General features: G+C 35.0%; 1 protein-coding gene across 2 annotated transcripts; it reads right to left on the bottom strand.

Moving 5' to 3' along the window:
• Positions 1-517: 517 nt before the first annotated feature.
• On the bottom strand, positions 518-18,052 carry LOC103474787 (uncharacterized). Of its 2 annotated transcripts, none has more exons than XM_081614877.1 (15): positions 17,856-18,052; positions 15,689-16,000; positions 12,557-13,445; positions 9,654-12,440; positions 6,797-7,108; positions 5,002-5,331; positions 4,189-4,293; positions 3,703-3,759; positions 2,456-2,503; positions 2,291-2,323; positions 1,965-2,138; positions 1,835-1,882; positions 1,696-1,755; positions 1,546-1,572; positions 518-1,456 (listed from the first exon to the last, which is right to left on the bottom strand). In XM_081614877.1, the coding sequence occupies exons 4-15, from the start codon at positions 9,730-9,732 to the stop codon at positions 1,398-1,400; spliced, it is 1,332 nt and encodes a 443-aa protein (XP_081471003.1). In that variant the 5' UTR covers positions 9,733-12,440; positions 12,557-13,445; positions 15,689-16,000; positions 17,856-18,052; the 3' UTR covers positions 518-1,397. The 2 variants fall into 2 exon arrangements, with proteins under 2 accessions (XP_081471003.1, XP_081471002.1); XM_081614876.1 differs by having other exon boundaries at positions 1,546-1,575; positions 17,856-18,050.
• Positions 18,053-18,937: the final 885 nt, after the last annotated feature.

The following is an 18,937-nucleotide window of genomic DNA, read 5'->3' as shown; positions in this document are numbered from 1 at the left end:
CTTATAAGCCTAGAGAAAAGCAAACAATCATAAAATAGTTTTTTTATGAAAAGAGAAACAATTGCTCAGATTTAACAGTCACACTTGTTGAAAAGGGCAAACTGTTCATTTGACACCTGTTGCGCCCCCAGGGGGAGCAGGAGAGCAAGGGCAGATTTATTGATAATACAGCTCTGGAAAAAATTAAGAAACCACTGAACTGAACCCCATTGAAAACCTCATGGTTATTCCACCAAGTATTAATTTACGAACTCTTTCAGAGTTAAAACATCAGTATTGTTTCTAAATGAATATGAACTTGTTTTCTTTGCATTATTTGCTGTCTGAAAGCACTGCATCTTTTTCATTATTTTAACCATTTCTCAATTTCTACAAATAAAGGCAAAATTTTTGCTTGAAATTTCGCAGACATGTTGTCACTAGTTCATAGAATAAAAGAACAATGTTCATTTTACTCAAACATATATCAATAAAAAGTAAAATCAGAGAGCTGATCATTTTGCAGTGGTCTCTTAATTTTTTTCCAGAGCTGTATATGTACTGCATATCGAAATGCTGTTACCTTACACAGATGGAAAACCCTGTGCTTTTCTTTTGCACTTAGTTAATGACCATATTATTTGTAAATATATTCCATAGCTCATTCCCTTAAATGTTTGCTACTTTAAATTAAATTATGCTGATATACCACAGCCTGTATAGAACATGTATGACAGGCACAGTATGTTGGACTCGTTTACACCATGAACAAAAGTCTTTTGTATAGCAAATTCATAATCTGGTAATGAAATTGTGTTCTACGTGTTTTGGGTTGCCTAGCCAAGATTATCAGAGGTCTGCTGCTTCAGATTCCTCTCTTACCTCTAGAAAAACAGCCAGGGACAAGATGACGCTGCACCATGTGGTGTAGCTACAAATAGTACAAAGCTACGACTGAACTACTTAACTTACAGGTCTTTCAGGATGAACTGCATATCTGACACCAAAGCCGACAAGCTTCAAATATTTAAAAGAGGACAGTCTTTGTTGTGACTTACTGTAAAGACTCATTTACATTCTCACGAAAATATTCATGCTAGACAGGTTGTGATTTTTCATTCTTAGCCTTTCACACAACCCAGTTCAAATTAGATGGACCAAAAAATAAACCTCGGTTTCTTTCAACCACTTTCTAAACTCCATTAATCTGAAAGCCAGGTGTTATTTTACCTCTCCTTTCTTTCATGAGATAAAAAAGATAGTTTTTAACAAGTTTTTATTTAAGATTTATGTATTTGTTTTATTATAAAAAAGCTTTAAAGACACAAGATACAGAAAATACATTGCAGATAGACTTAAAAACAGCATTATCAGTAAATATCCATCAGTATAAAAAATGAAACAGACTCCTGAATTGTCTACAGTCGGTTGAGTTGGTCAGTGCTCCTGTTGTAAATGGGGTTTTTGTATTCACATGCTGAGGAGGAGTGGAAAAAGTGGGAGAGCAGATCAGTGTACGCTATCATTTCATCGCTAACACGAACCACAGACGATGTCAGCACTCACAGTCTTTGGGTTTCCTCTTGCCCATCCCTGCTGTGCAACCAGACAAATGCAAAAAAAAACAGATGAGCAAACATGTTGTGTATTGTGTTTTCACACCAATATGGAATTGTAATTATGATCAAATAAGATGCTATTAGAAACCCTGGGTACCTCTGTTATTCTCTGCTTGTGCTGCCATGGCTTGCTGCTTACGGATCTCTCTCTGGTTCGCTGTGAAGGAAAACAGAAAACAAGTAACTCACCCGACAGAAGCAAAAGGAGAAAATATGATTACACATTTTAGCATTACCATAAAAATGCCGATTTATACTGGCTTGTCGTAACCTGCTGAAGAGCTCTGAAGAAAGAGGAGACATTTACTCCATCGCAGATTAATTCAGAGGTCATTAATGCTATAAAAAGTGAGAATAATAAAGCACCTAAATGAAATCTCTGCTTTGTCCTCTGACTTTCCTCTCTTTGAAACCTGAACTCATCCAGATTTGGATAAATTCCAATCCCACTCTGACCAGGCTGGTTTCCATCCTGGTGCTGCGCAGCTCCTGGTTGGTCACTTGGATTTCTGGATGGGTTTAAGTACTGGTCATCATTTTCTGTTGTTTATGATAAACAAAAGGAAAACATTGTCACCTAGTTGTTCAGGTTGTAGGTGCCTGCTAACGTCTGCAGAGGCTATCTCAGCAATATAGCTAAATATATAAAACAGAGACTGAATAAAGAAAGAAGGAGATACGTGTGAACTCACCATAAACAAGATTATTGTCAAGATTATTGACTCCTGGTGAGGGAAGCACACAGGTGTAGGTCTCAGTATTTTCGCAACATAATTACACTGCCATTTCTATTTAGATGCTGTTCAAATGACTAGATAGATAATGTAATGTCACTATGTGTTTGTGTTCAATGTTACCTGCTGGAAGTCCGTTTATTCTGCCTTCCTGTGGTGGAGCACTGGGACCTGCAGTAACATATCACAGAGGAATTTATATTATTAGAAGAGAAGCATAATATTTTAAAATGTCAAAAACTGGGAAAAGATAAACATTCTGTCTCTTTCCTTTCATTTCAATAAAAATAAATAAATACAACTTCTTTTTTCTATTTACATTCTCAACTATTTGGGTGTTGTAAATCTGGTAAGATCATCATCCATTGTAATTATAAGAAAGCCTACGATAATCAATTATGTCCTTATTGCCTATTTGTGGCTCCAATTTCCAGCTTTATTTAGATTGATAAGATACTATTTTTATCTAAGCAAAAGAAGACAGCAACATTTCACAATCTTTCTTCAAATTAGCTATACTATGGATGAGCAGCTTTGGATATATCTATCGAGGCTTAAAATGTGTATACAAATATCACGACTCCCACAACTGATAACTGAAAAATGTACGAGATAAGATACATTGCAGAGCTTCTGCAAATTGTCACTCCAAACAAATTACAACATTCTTATGCTATGAACATTACTTTTTGCCTGATGTGCAAAATATGTTCTCAACTGATTCCTTTTTATTGAAGAAATACAAAGTTTTTCTATTCCATCCTTTAGTAGGTGTTATGAATTGTGTGGTTCCTATTAGAAAACTGTTTACCATTTTGCCTTCTCTTGCTTGCAGAAGAAAATTATCCTGTGCAACAAACTAGTGGAATGGGAGGCCAAATGATCAAGTGTAAAGTACATCTAGCTCACAAAATAATAATTATTACTATTTAGTTTTTTTTAACTAAAATAATAATTTTTTTCTTTTGCAAAAAATAGACTGTGAATGACCGTAGTACTTTGTCTTTGATGTATAAATAGAAATTAATGTATTTTTTTTTTACATTAACTGTGTTCTATTTCTTATGGTGTGGAAAACATTTCAGCTTTTATTTTTTGTCCAGTTTAGCATGAAATTCTTGATGGATGAAAATACTTGTTATTCATGTGAATTGTACCTCCTTAATCTTTATTTGCTTTACTAATTGGTTTTATATTTCTTGCTATTGCAGTCATATGTTAATTCAAAACAGAAAGTCCATAAAATAAATATTGAAGAAAATCTGAATTATTTTTATTTTTGACTTCATGTGTTTTAAAACTTCAAAACACTAAGCAGAACCTTGAAGTTTTTTTGGATTATACTTTTTGTGATCTGACAACACACATACCTGCAGTTCCACTGACTGTAACGATCACGTCATCAGGCCTACTTTTGTTGGAAAGGCCTGAAAAAGAAAAAAGTAATGTAAAGAGATGTGCTAAATATCCACTGTTTGTTTCCTATTCTAAGAATTGAATTTACAGTAACTTTAGTTATTTGGGTTGTCAAAATAATTTAAATGTATATATGTTCAATAACTATATGTACTTCAACATTAATACAAACTCTGACCCATTCACATTTGCCCAAATAGTCACACTTCTTTCAGCTGTAACCACTAAAATTCTCTCAAGCTGCAGCAAGTCTTACACTTTGGAAACAAGCATCGTCATGTTGTTAATATGTTTTCTTTCTAACAAGAAAGAACCTTGTGCCTTCAGAAATGTTACTGAAAATGGTATAGAGAAAATTTATTGTACCGCGATCAAGTTTGAAGTTTTATTATTGTGACAAACTGTTACATTCATAGAGTAACAAGGAGGGGAATACTCACAAATGCATTTTAAACAGCAGAAGTAGCCAAAAAGGCTAAGGAGGATCAAGGCAACTGCACCAGCACAGATGAAGATCAGAAGATACGTCTCTGAGTTCAGCCTACCTGCACAACAAGATGTGGTTTTATAAAGATGGGTTCACAGGAAACAATAACTCATTCAGTTGGCCTCTGTTTTGTGTTTAGCCTTTGAGGTCTGCAACCATAGAAAGGAAGATAATGTGAGCCTCTGCACAGGCTGTATTGACAAAACTAAGAAACTGGAGGGCTATAATTTTCTTATGAGTAACTCCACTCAAAAACAATTAGTCCCCTGCAGTACAACTCCAGATCTAAGGTTTCCAGCAAAATGATGACAATAGAATAGTTTTTCTCTAAGACCTGGTTAGAAAAGGCTTTGACTTGGCCAGATTTGGGTTTTAGAAAATGAACATGTCCGTGCGTGGAAACATGGACCATTTTTCCTTCTCTTATGTGAGACGGCCGATTTAATGGCAATCATGTGAAAGGAGAATACTACGAACAAAAAAGAGCCAAGTATTGCAGGGACTTCAAAGAATTGCTCATGTCAATAGACAGAAGGATAAACACATTAATAAATATAAGCCTAAAATACTTTTCCACTGATCAATTAAACAATTTTAAAAGGAAATTAAAAAATGAAAAGGCCAGAATATTTTTGATTCTTTAAACTTCCAGTTCTTAGATATTGGTTTGATGTTGTCATGATAGTTGTGAAACCTATTAAATTAAAATTGTGTAAATGTGTAAATAATATCAAATAAAAGTCAAGGCTGAAATGAAACAGCATACCTTTTTTACCTTTTTCTTCAGACAACTTCACTTCAAAGCATTCATTGTTCTGCTCGCAGTAGTAAGAACCCATATCAGAGTTCTGGAACTCATCAATGGTGATTGAGTAATTCATCTTTGAAACTTGGATGGGAAAGGTTTTCACTCGCCCAGATCTGGGGTCCAGGTAAAGAATGCGTCCCTGAGATGAGAGACGAACCAGGTCCACATTTTGTCCATCTTCCTTAGCCTGAGTCCAATTGACCCAGCTGGAGTCATCTGATGAAAACTTGCAGGGCAAAACCACAGAAGAGCCAAGTGGAGATCTGATTTCTTGAGTTTTACAACTTCCTTCATGTGAATGAGAATGAAGGACAGTTTCATAAAAAAATACAAAGAAATAAATAATAATAAACTTATGTGTAAATCAAAATGTAGACTTAATAACTGATGTGTTTAACAAGACTTTGGGTAAATGTCATTTTTTTCTGCAAGTGAGTGGCAGTAGTTTGAATTATTTTTTCACCAAGGTCTTTTTTCTTAAAAGGACTCTCAGAGATTTCATGTGGGGTAGCAGTTTTCTTCATCACATCACAAGACTCTAGCAAATACAATCTGAGCTCAAGAAGAAAAAAAAACATTAAAAAAAATGTATGTATGTATGTATGTATGTATGTATGTATGTATGTATGTATGTATGTATGTATGTATGTATGTATGTATGTATGTATGTATGTATGTATGTATGTATGTATGTATGTATGTATGTATGTATGTATGTATGTATGTATGTATGTCTCAATAAAGAGGCTTGTTTTTTACAAGAAAAGTATTTTTTAAAATAAACTTTTTCATTAAGCCCAAATTTCTGTATTGTGTATTTTGTTGTTCTGCTCTAATATTCTAATAATAAATCATAAATTAAGCTCCATAATTCAGGAAAATGTGTCAATACGCAATTCTTTAAGCAAAAGTGTATGCAATGGTTTCTTCATAGATATGAAATGGAAGTAAGATGATAGAAAACTGCAGTGCTTGGGTGCAGAAAGTGGTTTTCCAAATGGCAGAGGTGAAACTGTGCTATCTCTATCTGGACCCATCAGAACACATATCTTTTTTTATTTTTCTCAAACACTTTAAGCTTAATATTTACTGTTCAAACTGAGTTTTTTTCTGTTTTAATGTATTTACTTCTTGAGGCAGATGTGTAGTTTGACTTGTCTTTAGATTACATATATTAAAAACATATTTTAATTTTACTATTAAAAACATTACTGTGGCAATGATCAATGTAGATTTTTTTTTTCAATAGTCATTCCACCAAATATTTTTAGTTACTTTTTTGTTGATGCATGAAGATTTGCTGCTTAAAAATTGTGGCCCACATCTGTCCTTTAAGGTTTTAATAATGCATTAGGTAATTCTAATCAATCAGGTTATCGTAGTTTGGGCAGTCGTCTTTCCTCCCACTCCCCCACAGAAGCCCTTTTCTCAGGACTAAGTAAACATTTTGATTTGTTTATTTTAATTCAACTAAGCTACTCTCTGCATTTGAAGATAAATAGTCATTTTCCTTTTTTTGTGAGAATAGCTTAAAGGTTATCAGTTCACTGAAACAAAAACCTAAATGTTGAGAATCTTGTTTAATAAAAAGCTTTACTGCAAGATTTTTTTGAGAACTGCTTACTTGAATAGACGGTAGTAAATAAAAATAAGCTTCAGTACTTTTCAACTGCTCAAATAAACAACTCACTAATTTAGAAAAGAAAAATATTTGATACCAGAATAAATTTAAGGTACAAGAGAAACAGCATACCTGACAACTTCACTTCAATGCATTCGTTGCTCTGCTTGCAGTAGTAAGAACCTATATCAGAGTTCTGGAGCTCATCAATGATGATAGAGTATTTTCTCTCTGAAGCCTGGAGGGGAAACGTTTTCACTCTCCCAGATCTGGGGTCCAGGTAAAGAATACGTCCCTTAGATGAGAGACGAACCAGGTCCACATTTTGTCTATCTTCCTGAGTCCATTCAACCCAGCTGGAGTCATTTGATGAAAAGTTGCAGGGCAAGACCACAGAAGAGCCAAGCAGAGCGCTGACTTTATGTGTCTTACAGACTCCTTCACCTGAATGAATTGCAACAGGTTCATGAAAACAGATCTATCCATCCATCCATCCATTTTCTTGCACCCTTTTTCCCTCAGTGGGGTCGGGAGGGTTGCTGGTGCCCATAAACTAATGTATAGATCAAAATGTATATTTAATGATTGATGTGTTTGACAGGTTTGGTTAAATGTCACTTTTTTCTGTGCATGAGTGACAGTAATTTGGATTATTTCTTCACCAAGATCTTTTTTCTTTAAGTGAAACTCAGAGCATGCTGTAAAAGGTTTTTTCATCGCATCATAAGATTCCTGCAAATTACATTCTGAGTTCTAGAAGTGTACATCTTAGAAAATGCTTGCTCCAGGTGAACAGCCTGCTTAAATATCAGTCTCAGTTAGTAATATAAACTCATATTCAATAAATTAGATATGTGTTTCAATAAAGAGGCAAATTTTTCACATGAGAAGGCTCTTTTCAACATAAACATATTTCACATATAACCCACATTTCTGTATTGTTGCTTTTATTGTTCTGATCTAGTATCTAATCATATTGTGTTTTCTTTAGTGTTAGCTGGAAATTGTCATAATTAGCTGCCTTAAAGGCTGTGAAAAATTGAGCATCATTAATCTACTGTATATAATGTTTCATTTGGTGAATGTAGTTACCGGAAGAAATTAACTTTTCAATACAATTAAAATTTTCTGACCATGACTGTATGTAACTTATGTCGGGTGTCAAACTCATTTTATTTTGGGTCATATCAACATCATAAATGAGGCACAGTAAAGTAATAAAGGAACAGTTGTCCCAGAATTTATTGATAAAACCCAAATGTTCAAACATTAATCAATAGCTGTCTGAGTACTTCTTATAATTAAATAATGTTGAACATATTTTTACATTGATGTAATTTGATAGTTTACAAATAACAACTGATTTGATTTTACTGATTAAAAAAGCAAAATAAGCACACAAGTGTCTTTTTGAAGGTTCTTTTCATGTGGCCTACTAGAGTCTCGAGGGCCACATTAAAAGCTACGGCAGGCTGGCCGCCGGGCTGTGAGTTTGACACATGTGACCGAGACTTTATCTGCTACATCAACCCAGAGGAGACCATGACTCCACGGGCTTGAACACTGAAAACCAATCAGAATCTGAACCGCATTGGCTGCATCACCCTGGACAAAAGTAAATCTGAACAGATGTTTTCTGGTTTTTCCACTTTACCACTTGCCAGTTTTGGTGTTTTTAAATTTTATTTGACTTTTTCCAAAGTCTGCTCCACACTGTTTCATACTGACCAAAAAGAAAATGTTAATTGCTTGAATTGTGTTGACTATACCTTTTTTACCACTTATATCTGTTGAGCCTGATATGCCAAACTACATCTCCAAATTCATAAGTAAACATTTTTTTAAACATTATATTTTACATATTTAGTTAACCAACTTGTGAGATTCTGATTCAAATTCAAAAATACTCTATTGATCCCAGGGGCAAAATAAATATTGTTATAACTCAGATTAATTCATATTCTTCAAAGAGTTATTGTAGTTAGTGATGGCTGTTGGCAGGAAGAATCTCTTGTAGTGGTTGGTATTTTAATGTGGTTTTAGATTCATGATGGAATTCTTTAAGCAAAAGTGTATGAAATGGCTTCTTCATGAAATGGAAATAGGATGAGAGAAAACTGCAGTGCGTGGGTGCAGAATGTGGTTACCGGCTGACAGAGGTGAGAACTGTCCTGGTGCTATCTGGACCCATCAGGGCACACTCTTTTTTTCTTTCTTCCACACTTTGAATGTTTATTGCTCAAACTGAGTTTTCTTTATTTCTTAAAGAAGCTGTTTAACTTGAACATTACTTTGATAACAATCAATGTAGATATTTTTTTATAGCCAGATATTTTTAGTTCTTTTTTTGTTCACCACCTCCATTTTCTACTTCCAAAATCATTTCCTCCTTAAAAAAGTGGCATACATCTATCCTTTTAGGCAGTTTTTAATCAGTCAGGTCAGAGTAATTTTGACAGCCTTCATCCCTTCCACTCTCTGTCAGAATCTCTTTTTAATGTTTGAGTGAAAATTTTTGATTTGATTATATAAAGAGCACTAAGCGACTCTCTGCATTTGGCGATAAATACAAATTTTCTTCTTTCTTGTTAAAATAACTCACAGATGATCAATTCACTGAAACTAAAACCTAAGTGATGAAGTGTTGAAAACTTTAAGGCGCTAACACTGAACAATGGAAACCCCCACACTCACCTAGTGTTAAATTTAACAATTTCCTGTAACACTGGTGATTTCAATGTGACGCAAAAGGTCTTTCAATTGAAAGTACCAATTTGTTAGCTCAGATAAATCCAAGACTATATATTTCTTAACCAAGCAAGACCTCAGGTTTGCTGTTCAAACATAGTACTGGACATGCTGTCTGCGGATATGAGTTATTTCAGGGAACGCTTGAAAGTCAATAAAAGTATTATTACTATAAATAGATCATCTATTTTAACACTGCTCAACACTGTTGAGCACTGTTTAATTTTAAAATAGGACTTACCATTTGAAGAGACACTTAGAACCCAGAGGGCAAAAAAGCGAATCCACTTGTCTGCTTTCATTGTCACCAGTTCACACATTGTCACCAGTTCACACAATGTTTAGCAGCAGCAAGACGAGGCTGCTTTAATTTCTCCGTGCATCATGGGACAAAACCACAAGACCACTATGGCTCGGCTGCATTACTTAGTCACCTAAATACTTCTGCAGGGTTTCACTTTGTACAGAAGTCAACTGAACACCACATCTTTAACTTTTTCAAACTTGATGGTGATCACGTTCGACTTCAAACTTTTTACGGTTTACTGTTTAAACCAAGCAGGTAGTGCAGAAAGGACATAACGTGACAAACGCTCCCTCCACATCCTGTTGAAGCTTGCTAACATTTCCTGAGCGAGGGACCTCCAATAAGAGAGAGAGGTGCGATTTTTAGCCAACTTTCCTGTCCTTTCGTGCCTCACTGTCAGTTTATATGAACAACATTTGCTGATATGCAACACTTGGTTAGTCAGACATAAAAACAAAAAACATTTTAAACACACATTTCTGAAAAGTCTAAAAGTTAAATATAGCATCTCTTTTTCCACTGCTGCGTTCTCTTGTCTCACCTTGGCAGAGTTGTGGTTATTTGTGTCTAAACAAACCAGAAGTTTCCTCTGATGCTTTGTGAGGCCTGGGTATGTGCAGGTACCTCACAGCCATTGCTCAATTTGAGTGGGCACACTTCCTCAGAGAGTTGTTGTTTTAAAAATCTGTGTTTTATATAATTCACAATATTGTTGATCAATTTGTTTTAATAACGAGAATTTTCAAGTAACACAGTCTTTGCAGACTTTTAAAACAACGGCACGTAGATTTTTTGTTTTGTTCCATTATGTCAAACCAAAAGAAAGTCAGAGGAACTTTTTTTGTTTTATTGTTGATTTAAAGAATGAATTGTAATATTATTTCCTGTTTGCTTTTTCTTGAGGAAATAGCTCTCCTTATTGGCTGGTTTCTGACCAATTAGCAGATACATCTACAATAATCATCTCATCTTCAGGAAGTTGCATAAGGTCAGGCATCCTCCAGCACTGTTATATATTTGGTTGTGGTCATCAAGACAGTCCTTGAGGTCAGTTCCTGCATGTTGTCTACGTGTGACTCACCCTGAGCATCTCTGCTTCTGCCTTCAGATGGTTTGGATTCCCCCAAGACCTCAGAGCTCAGACAGTAACATCCCCTGCTCTTCACCTGAAAAAAACCTCTTACAATAATTTGTACCGTCGGAGCTACTCTTATAATCTCTTCATTTGAGTAAACCTGCTGTCTGACTTACATCTGGAAATTTCGCACACGTGCACAATGCAGGAGGGCAAAAACACGATTATTTTACTTCCAATCCACAGCCATACAGCCACTGCGTAACAATTCTGTTAACAAAATGAAACAAATTAATAAAATTGGTATTATTAATTTAGTGCAGTGCGTCACAACAATCGGAAAAATGACACTGACATTTCTTTTTTTAAACTCCTAACCACTAGTATTCTTTTTTTTCTCCCTCCCTGTGTGTCTGCTATGCTACAAACAGACTTGCTGACATGGCAACTGACTGTCAACAATACCACTAATGTATCAGCATTACATGCAGAAACATGAAATCAATTCCCAAACAAAACATTCAGACCACTCCAGTACCATGTTTTCAGTGATACTGCTCAGAGATTATTGATAAGTGATCGTCTCACCTGGATTTCTAGTTATTCTGGTGTTGATGATTAGTGGTGAAGCACTGTATCTCTTTTTCTTTTACATTTTTAGCGCATTTACAACTTGACAGGTAAACTTGATAAAGTAAAAAATGCCTAACCAATTTCTGATGCAAAAAGTTAGAAAGACTACTGACAAACTCCTTTTTTTATCTGATCTGTAAAAATGAAATAGTACCAAACATTCAGTTAACTTGCTCTTGTTTGTTTCTACAAACAAGAGCTAATCCAAATACCCATTTTTGTACTATTTGTACATAGTAGGCCTACATAGCTGTTAGCAATTTCTTTAGCTTCCAACTTTCTTTCTTGTAAACATTCTGCCTATTCTAATCTCAAATCTTACAGAAACACCATGGATGTGATCACTGAACTTGAAAAACAAACACTGACAGTTCTTAAAGAAAATATATTTAATTTTAATTCAATTTCTGGATGCAATGAAAATGTAAAGATGTATCTCTACATTTTTACGAAATGCATATTTTCAAGAAGACAGATGATGCAAATAAACATAGTCTTTAATAATGCATTAGGTCTTTATTTGTATTAAATGCACTTTTCCTGTTACAACCTATGGATGTAAGACCACACTACAAAATATTAAATCAAAAATGAATCCAACAGGTGAAGCGAGGAGCCATCAAACAAAAATACTCCAACCAAATCCAGAGCAGCAGCCTTCATTTTATGATAGACTCCTGGCAGAATAATTTTGTTTAGTTAGCAGTAATGTGTGGGATTTTCCAAGAATGCATTGTAAATTTGCATAAACAATATTTACATTGCCTTATGATAGGTTTTTTTTTTTACCACATGTCAAAGTTTAATTCTGTTAAGGTTTCTTAATTTGGAAAGCTAGAATAATTGGAGGGGATGGAGCTAACAATAAGAAGAGGACTGCGGCCATGAAGATTGTGTAACTTAAGTGACAAATGTAACCAGACAAGACAAGAGGCTCATTTGATCTCAAATTACCCATTACATTTCTGCTGATGGATCGGCAGTGCTGTCCTGTGCGTTGTTGTTACAGGACCCTGAAAAATAATAGAAAAGTATATTTAATGGCTAATCCATAACATCAAACACCAGCAAACCCTAACCTGTTATGCTTGTAAACTTTTAATTTTGAGAGTGGCAGACCGGTACTCACGTTTTATGAAGTAGACAACAGCACACAGAAAAAGGAGAGCAGCCACACCAATGAAGATGTATCTCAATAGTGAAACGTCTGCATATTTCAGTGATTCTTGAGAATAGGGACAAAATGGGTTTTAATTTTCCCAAATTTAAAAAAAAATTAGCTCTCAACCTTATGTATGCAAATATGATAAATTATGTTTCGGAAATGTAAAGATGCTAAGGTGCAGGCTCCCAGATGCAACATTTTTTTTTAAATTAAATTTTTAATCGACCTGACCCAGAACTTTGTCATCACCATCTGACAAAAATAAATATAAAATTACTTTTAAAATACCCTATTACTGATATTTTTACTCACTTTACAGGCAAATGCTTCTCAAGAAACAAAAAAATATTATTTAAAATAAAAAACAACAAAAAGTCCATCTGACGGAGTTGACAATGCATGACAGAGTTGACAGAACTGAAGGTGGTGACAAACTAGTGAGTAAAAAACTGGTTTTCTTTTAAATAAATTTTCACTCTATTTCAGGTCTTTGTTTTATAGTAACAAAAGGAAGAGGATGAAAACAGCATACCTTTGTCTTCGGACAACTTCACTTCAATGCATTGATTGTTCTGCTCGCAGTAGTAAGAACCCATATCAGAGTTCTGGAGCTCATCGATGGTGATTGAGTAATTCCTCTCTGAAGCCTGGAGGGGAAACGTTTTCACTCGCCCAGATCTGGGGTCCAGGTAAAGAATGCGTCCCTGAGATGAGAGACGAGCCAGGTCCACATTTTGTCCATCTTCCTTAGCCTGAGTCCAATTGACCCAGCTGGAGTCATCTGATGAAAACTTGCAGGGCAAAACCACAGAAGAGCCAAGTGGAGATCTGATTTCTTGAGTTTTACAACTTCCTTCATGTGAATGAGGATGAAGGATAGTTTGATTAAAAAAAATGCAAAGAAATAAATAATAATAAACTTATGTGTAAATCAAAATGTAGACTTAATGACTGACTTAAGAAAATACATTTAGAATAGGCTATGCTAGTTTTAAAACTTAACACGTCTTGATTGAAATAGCCTAGTTTTAAAATTAATAACTTATTCTGGCCTATTGAACTTTATTTTACTTGTAGTTACAGCAGATCGTTTGCTAAGATCATTTGATCTGCCCTTTGTGTTCACACAGATCTATGAAAAGCCGTAAAACAGCAGGAGTTCAGGAGAGTCTCCGCTTCCACTTTATTTAGATAATGGGGACAAATGGCTTTAGATCTTGACTTGCAGGCAGTTCCTGGCTTTAGAAAGAGGGTCGGAGACCGCTCCTGGTTGGATGAGTAAAGATACACCTTATTTGAATAAATTAAAGACAAGAATACGCCTTTCCTATACAACTTTCTACACAGAAGTAACAAATTAGATTTGCTCTTGCAATTCTCCAAAGACGTCTTTGGACGTCTTTGCTTTTCTTTCTTTCCTTCTTCTTCTTTCCATTTGTCTCAGGTAAATGAATGTATGTCTCTGTTGTTCTGCAGATTCTGTTGTGATTTCATACGTTGTCTTCTATTGGATTAAACTCTGCAATTCTGTGACGTTGTTATTTTTCTCTGTGGCTACACACGGCCCGCCGAGAGGACCTAGGATCCAAAGAGGAAGATAGAGCCAGACAATTCCAAAAATATACTATAAGTTAAAATCTTCCTCAACATGTGTTTAACAAGACTTTGGGTAAATGTCATTTTTTCTGCACATGGGTGGCAGTAGTTTGAATTATTTTATCACCAAGATATTTTTTCTTTAAAGGACACTCAGAGCATTCATGCAGTTTTCACAAGATTCCAGCAAATTACAATCTGAGTTCAAGAAGTATATATATCTTGTCATCTTAGAAAACAGGAGAGCAGCCTGCTCAAATATCAGTCTCAATTTGGAATTTGTTTCTCAACAAAGAGGCTTGTTATTTTTTATTTTTTACATGAAAAGTATTTTAAAATAAACTTTTTCATTAAGCCCACATTTCTGTATTGTGTATTTTGTTGTTCTGCTCTAATGTATGTATGTATGTATGTATGTATGTATGTATGTATGTATGTATGTATGTATGTATGTATGTATGTATGTATGTATGTATGTATGTATGTATGTATGTCTCAATAAAGAGGCTTGTTTTTTTACATGAAAAGTATTTTAAAATAAACTTTTTCATTAAGCCCACATTTCTGTATTGTGTATTTTGTTGTTCTGCTCTAATATTCTAATAATAAATCATAAATTAAGCTCCATAATTCAGGAAAATGTGTCAATACGCAATTCTTTAAGCAAAAGTGTATGCAATGGTTTCTTCATAGATATGAAATGGAAGTAAGATGATAGAAAACTGCAGTGCTTGGGTGCAGAAAGTGGTTTTCCAAATGGCAGAGGTGAAACTGTGCTATCTCTATCTGGACCCATCAGAACACATATCTTTTTTTTCTTACACTTAATCTTTACTGTTCAAACAGAGTTTTTTTCTGTTTTAATGTATTTACTTCTTGAGGCAGATGTGTAGTTTGACTTGTCTTTAGATTACATATATTAAAAACATATTTTAATTTTACTATTAAAAACATTAGTGCGGCAACGATCAATGTAGATTTTTTTTTTCAATAGTCATTTCACCAAATATTTTTGGTTACTTTTTTGTTGATGCATGAAGATTTGCTGCTTAAAAATTGTGGCCCACATCTGTCCTTTAAGGTTTTAATAATGCATTAGGTAATTCTAATCAATCAGGTTATCGTAGTTTGGGCAGTCGTCTTTCCTCCCACTCCCCCACAGACGCCCTTTTCTCAGGACTAAGTAAACATTTTGATTTGTTTATTTTAATTCAACTAAGCTACTCTCTGCATTTGGAGATAAATAGTCATTTTCCTTTTTTTTTGTGAGAATAGCTTAAATGTTATCAGTTCACTGAAACAAAAACCTAAACGTTAAGAATCTTGTTTAATAAAAAACTTTACTGCAAGATTTTTTCGAGAACTGCTTACTTGAATAGACGGTAGTAAATAAAAATAAGCTTCAGTACTTTTCCACTGCTCAAATAAACAATTCACTATTGTAGAAAAGAATAATATTTGATACCAGAATAAATTTAAAGTACAAGAGAAACAGCATACCTGACAACTTCACTTCAATGCATTGATCGCTCTGCTTGCAGTAGTAAGAACCTATATCAGGTTTCTGGAGCTCATCAATGATGATAGAGTATTTTCTCTCTGAAGCCTGGAGGGGAAACGTTTTCACTCTCCCAGATCTGGGGTCCAGGTAAAGAATACGTCCCTTAGATGAGAGACGAACCAGGTCCACATTTTGTCTATCTTCCTGAGTCCATTCAACCCAGCTGGAGTCATCTGATGAAAAGTTGCAGGGCAAGACCACAGAAGAGCCAAGCAGAGCGCTGACTTTATGTGTCTTACAGACTCCTTCACCTGAATGAATTGAAACAGTTTCATAAAAACCCCCAAAGAAATAAATAATGATAAACTCATGAATTTTAGAAGTGTACATCTTGGAGAATGCTTGCTCGAGGTGAGCAGCCTGCTCAAATTTCAGTTTCAGTTTGTCAAATAAACTCATATTTAATAAATTTGAATATGTGTTTACAGATATCCTTAATAAATTGTCCACCTAAATGGGAGGAAAATAAGGAAGGCTCCCATTAATTCACACTGTCTGTTCTTAACACTGTTTTTGAATTGAGATTATTACAAAATTGGGTTAGAAATGAATGATTTTTAAATTAAGTGAAGATTATTTATATTTTATACTCTTTTAAATACAGTGTTACCCCAACCTAAGGCACAGTAACACATTGAGAATGTGAACTATAAAGTTCAAAAACTGTAAGATAGAGGTATGTGAAGAGGCTGTGAGTGGTAAATATTTTATGTGGAATTAAGTCTCACACTGCATGGTGACAAACATACATACAAAGACTCTGGGTTTGAACGTCACGTTTTTGGTATTCATGAGGATCCAAAACATAAACAGGTAAAAGGCCCATGCATGATTGTCGGGATTGTGATTTTTGCTGGTGTTTATCTTTAGTTCTGTTCCCTGTGAGTCTCTGTGATGTCCTGTCTCTCCCCCTTGATGTTTCCCAGGTGTGTCTCGTTTCAGTGATTAACCTCTGTGTATTTAAGTCCACCTGTTGTCTCTGTGTCTTGTTGGGTCCTGGTTGTTTGTCAGACTTCATGTTGTTCGTCACAGTTCAACAGCTTGTCCTGTGTTGGCTACAGCTTTCGTCTCAGTCTTTATTCAGTTGCTACAGGTGCTGAGCCATTGTTTCTGCTCTGCCATGCTGCCTGTTACTTGGACTGTGTGAGCTGGTTTTTTCATTCTTAAAATTCATCTTTCATCAACATCCTGGGTCCTGCCTGCGTTCTCCCTCACTTCACCCACACCACTTCATGACAATGATGGTGTGAGGATTCAGTGGAAGAAGTTTCTTATCAGTGATGTCTCCAGCAAAATCACTGCTGGTGAATGCAGTTCGTGAAGTCCGCTTGTGAAACTGGAATCTATCATTTCCATGTCCCCATTACCATGTTTATGTCGCATATAGATCATGTCAAGCTACCTTTTGTACTCTGGTCTGTGAACCAGAAGCTCTCTAAAGTATCCGAGTTTGAGATAAACAGGCGCCCACCTGACCCATGAGAACTATTTTTTTTATAAATATATATGCAACTAAGAAATTCTAACAACTGGGTTTGTCAGCCAGATTATCTATCTGGGAAAGAAAAAGGCTAAAATGATCTTTATCATTTGTGAGCTGAGAACACAAATGAAAAAGATCCAACGCAGTGAAAAACTGTGGGCAAATAATACAACGAACACAGCCAATAAAACTAAGGCAGGATTTCTTCATGTCTGATAAGCAGTAGATATGTAATGGTCACAAGGCAACATGTGGGGAAAATGCGTGAACTTCACATGAATGAAGATTTAAGGGACTGAAAACCTTTCATTACACAATCATTTACAATAGAAAGCACAGTCATCATATCTTCACTGACGTTTAATGTTTTAAGAAGACTGATTGCCATGCAATATAATACAGTATAAGATAAATATATTACTTGACATTTATTGCAAATACTTTTACATTTTAATTTTAAGAAATGTTTGGTAATTCATCAGAGCTCAATATAATAACATCAAGAACATTGGGAACATTTGACATATTGTGCTTACGAGCATATTTAAAACAAAATGTTTTAAAATGTTAAACATACATATGGCAATTTTAACAAATACATTTTAGCGTAACATATGACTTACTTGAAACAGATGTAAGCCACAGGGCTAAAAGAATAATCCACTTGTCTGAATACATTCTCAGTATCTTCATGAATGACAGATATATGAAACCTAGCAGGGCTGCTTATATTCTCAAATACAAACCACAAGACTACCACAGTTGGCTCACGCTTAATTCACGGAAATACCTTCACTGACTTACAACCCATTTTCACATGTAGTCTAAAGCTTTTTAGAGAACATCATGATAATAATAAATATTGAATTTGTCTGCATTAATAATCTTTTACACAAGTGTAGTGAAAAAGATTTTTAATTAATCAGTAAAGTGCATCAGCCATGAACTATCAATGTGTAAGTTGCCAGCATTCCAAATTTATGCTTATTTCAAGCATAAATTTGAGTGACATGAAAAAATACTAGTTTTGGAGCATGTAAAAGTCACAAGGAGTCAAAGTAATCGTGGACTTATCACTTTCATCATCATACAAGTTTGGTTTTAGATCATGTATTTCTATAATTCTTTGCAAATTTGTGGTTATTGCTTTATGAAGTTGCAGGTGCTTCCTCTGGTAAATGCATTGCAGCAGTTTTCGGGTATATCACACTTCAGAGTTGTAAACAGTTCAGCCAAGTTTCTCCATGGGTAGACTTAAAATGTTAAAAAATGAAAGTCCTGAGGTTGAAGTTTGATGAATTTTAAGTTCAGTTTGGTTCTTTGGCCTGTTTGTGGTATTGTTTCAGTGTGTTTCTAGATCAAACCATTCTTTCATGTGTGGCACTCAGAACTCTTCAGTACAAATACTTCCTGATAGGCAAGGGCATCATCTATGTACTAATATAGGCCTGGTCTATAGCAGGGGAAGAAAAATCTTAAGTTTGTGGCAGCATTATGTCAGTCAGTGACCCTCTCCACAGTTGTTACAGACATGGTAGGTATGAGGAATTGATATGAAGTCAACAACACAAGCGATCGTCCGCTGTCACTACATGCATGTGCGGGAGGTTCATGTGCACTCTGATCCTGTTACTTAACTTGCTTGTATTTTTTTTCCTCATTTACTTGTAAAATACATTCACTATCTAAGAAGCATAGTGGACTT

This window comes from Poecilia reticulata, chromosome 13 (genome assembly GCF_904066995.2).
Source record: "Poecilia reticulata chromosome 13, P_reticulata-male-v2, whole genome shotgun sequence".
Lineage (NCBI taxonomy): Eukaryota > Metazoa > Chordata > Actinopteri > Cyprinodontiformes > Poeciliidae > Poecilia > Poecilia reticulata.
Note: the sequence above shows the minus strand (reverse complement) of the source record. Positions and strands in the feature narration are given on the sequence as shown.

Coding starts and splice junctions, on each gene's coding strand:
- LOC103474787 (XM_081614876.1), bottom strand. CDS start 9,732: ATGTGTGAACTGGTGACAATGAAAGCAGACAAGTGGATTCGCTTTTTT. Junction 5,332..6,796: donor CATTGAAGTGAAGTTGTCAG/GTATGCTGTTTC, acceptor ATTCACATGAAG/GAAGTTGTAAAACTCAAGAA. Junction 1,576..1,695: donor ACAAGCAGAGAATAACAGAG/GTACCCAGGGTT, acceptor CTGGTTGCACAG/CAGGGATGGGCAAGAGGAAA.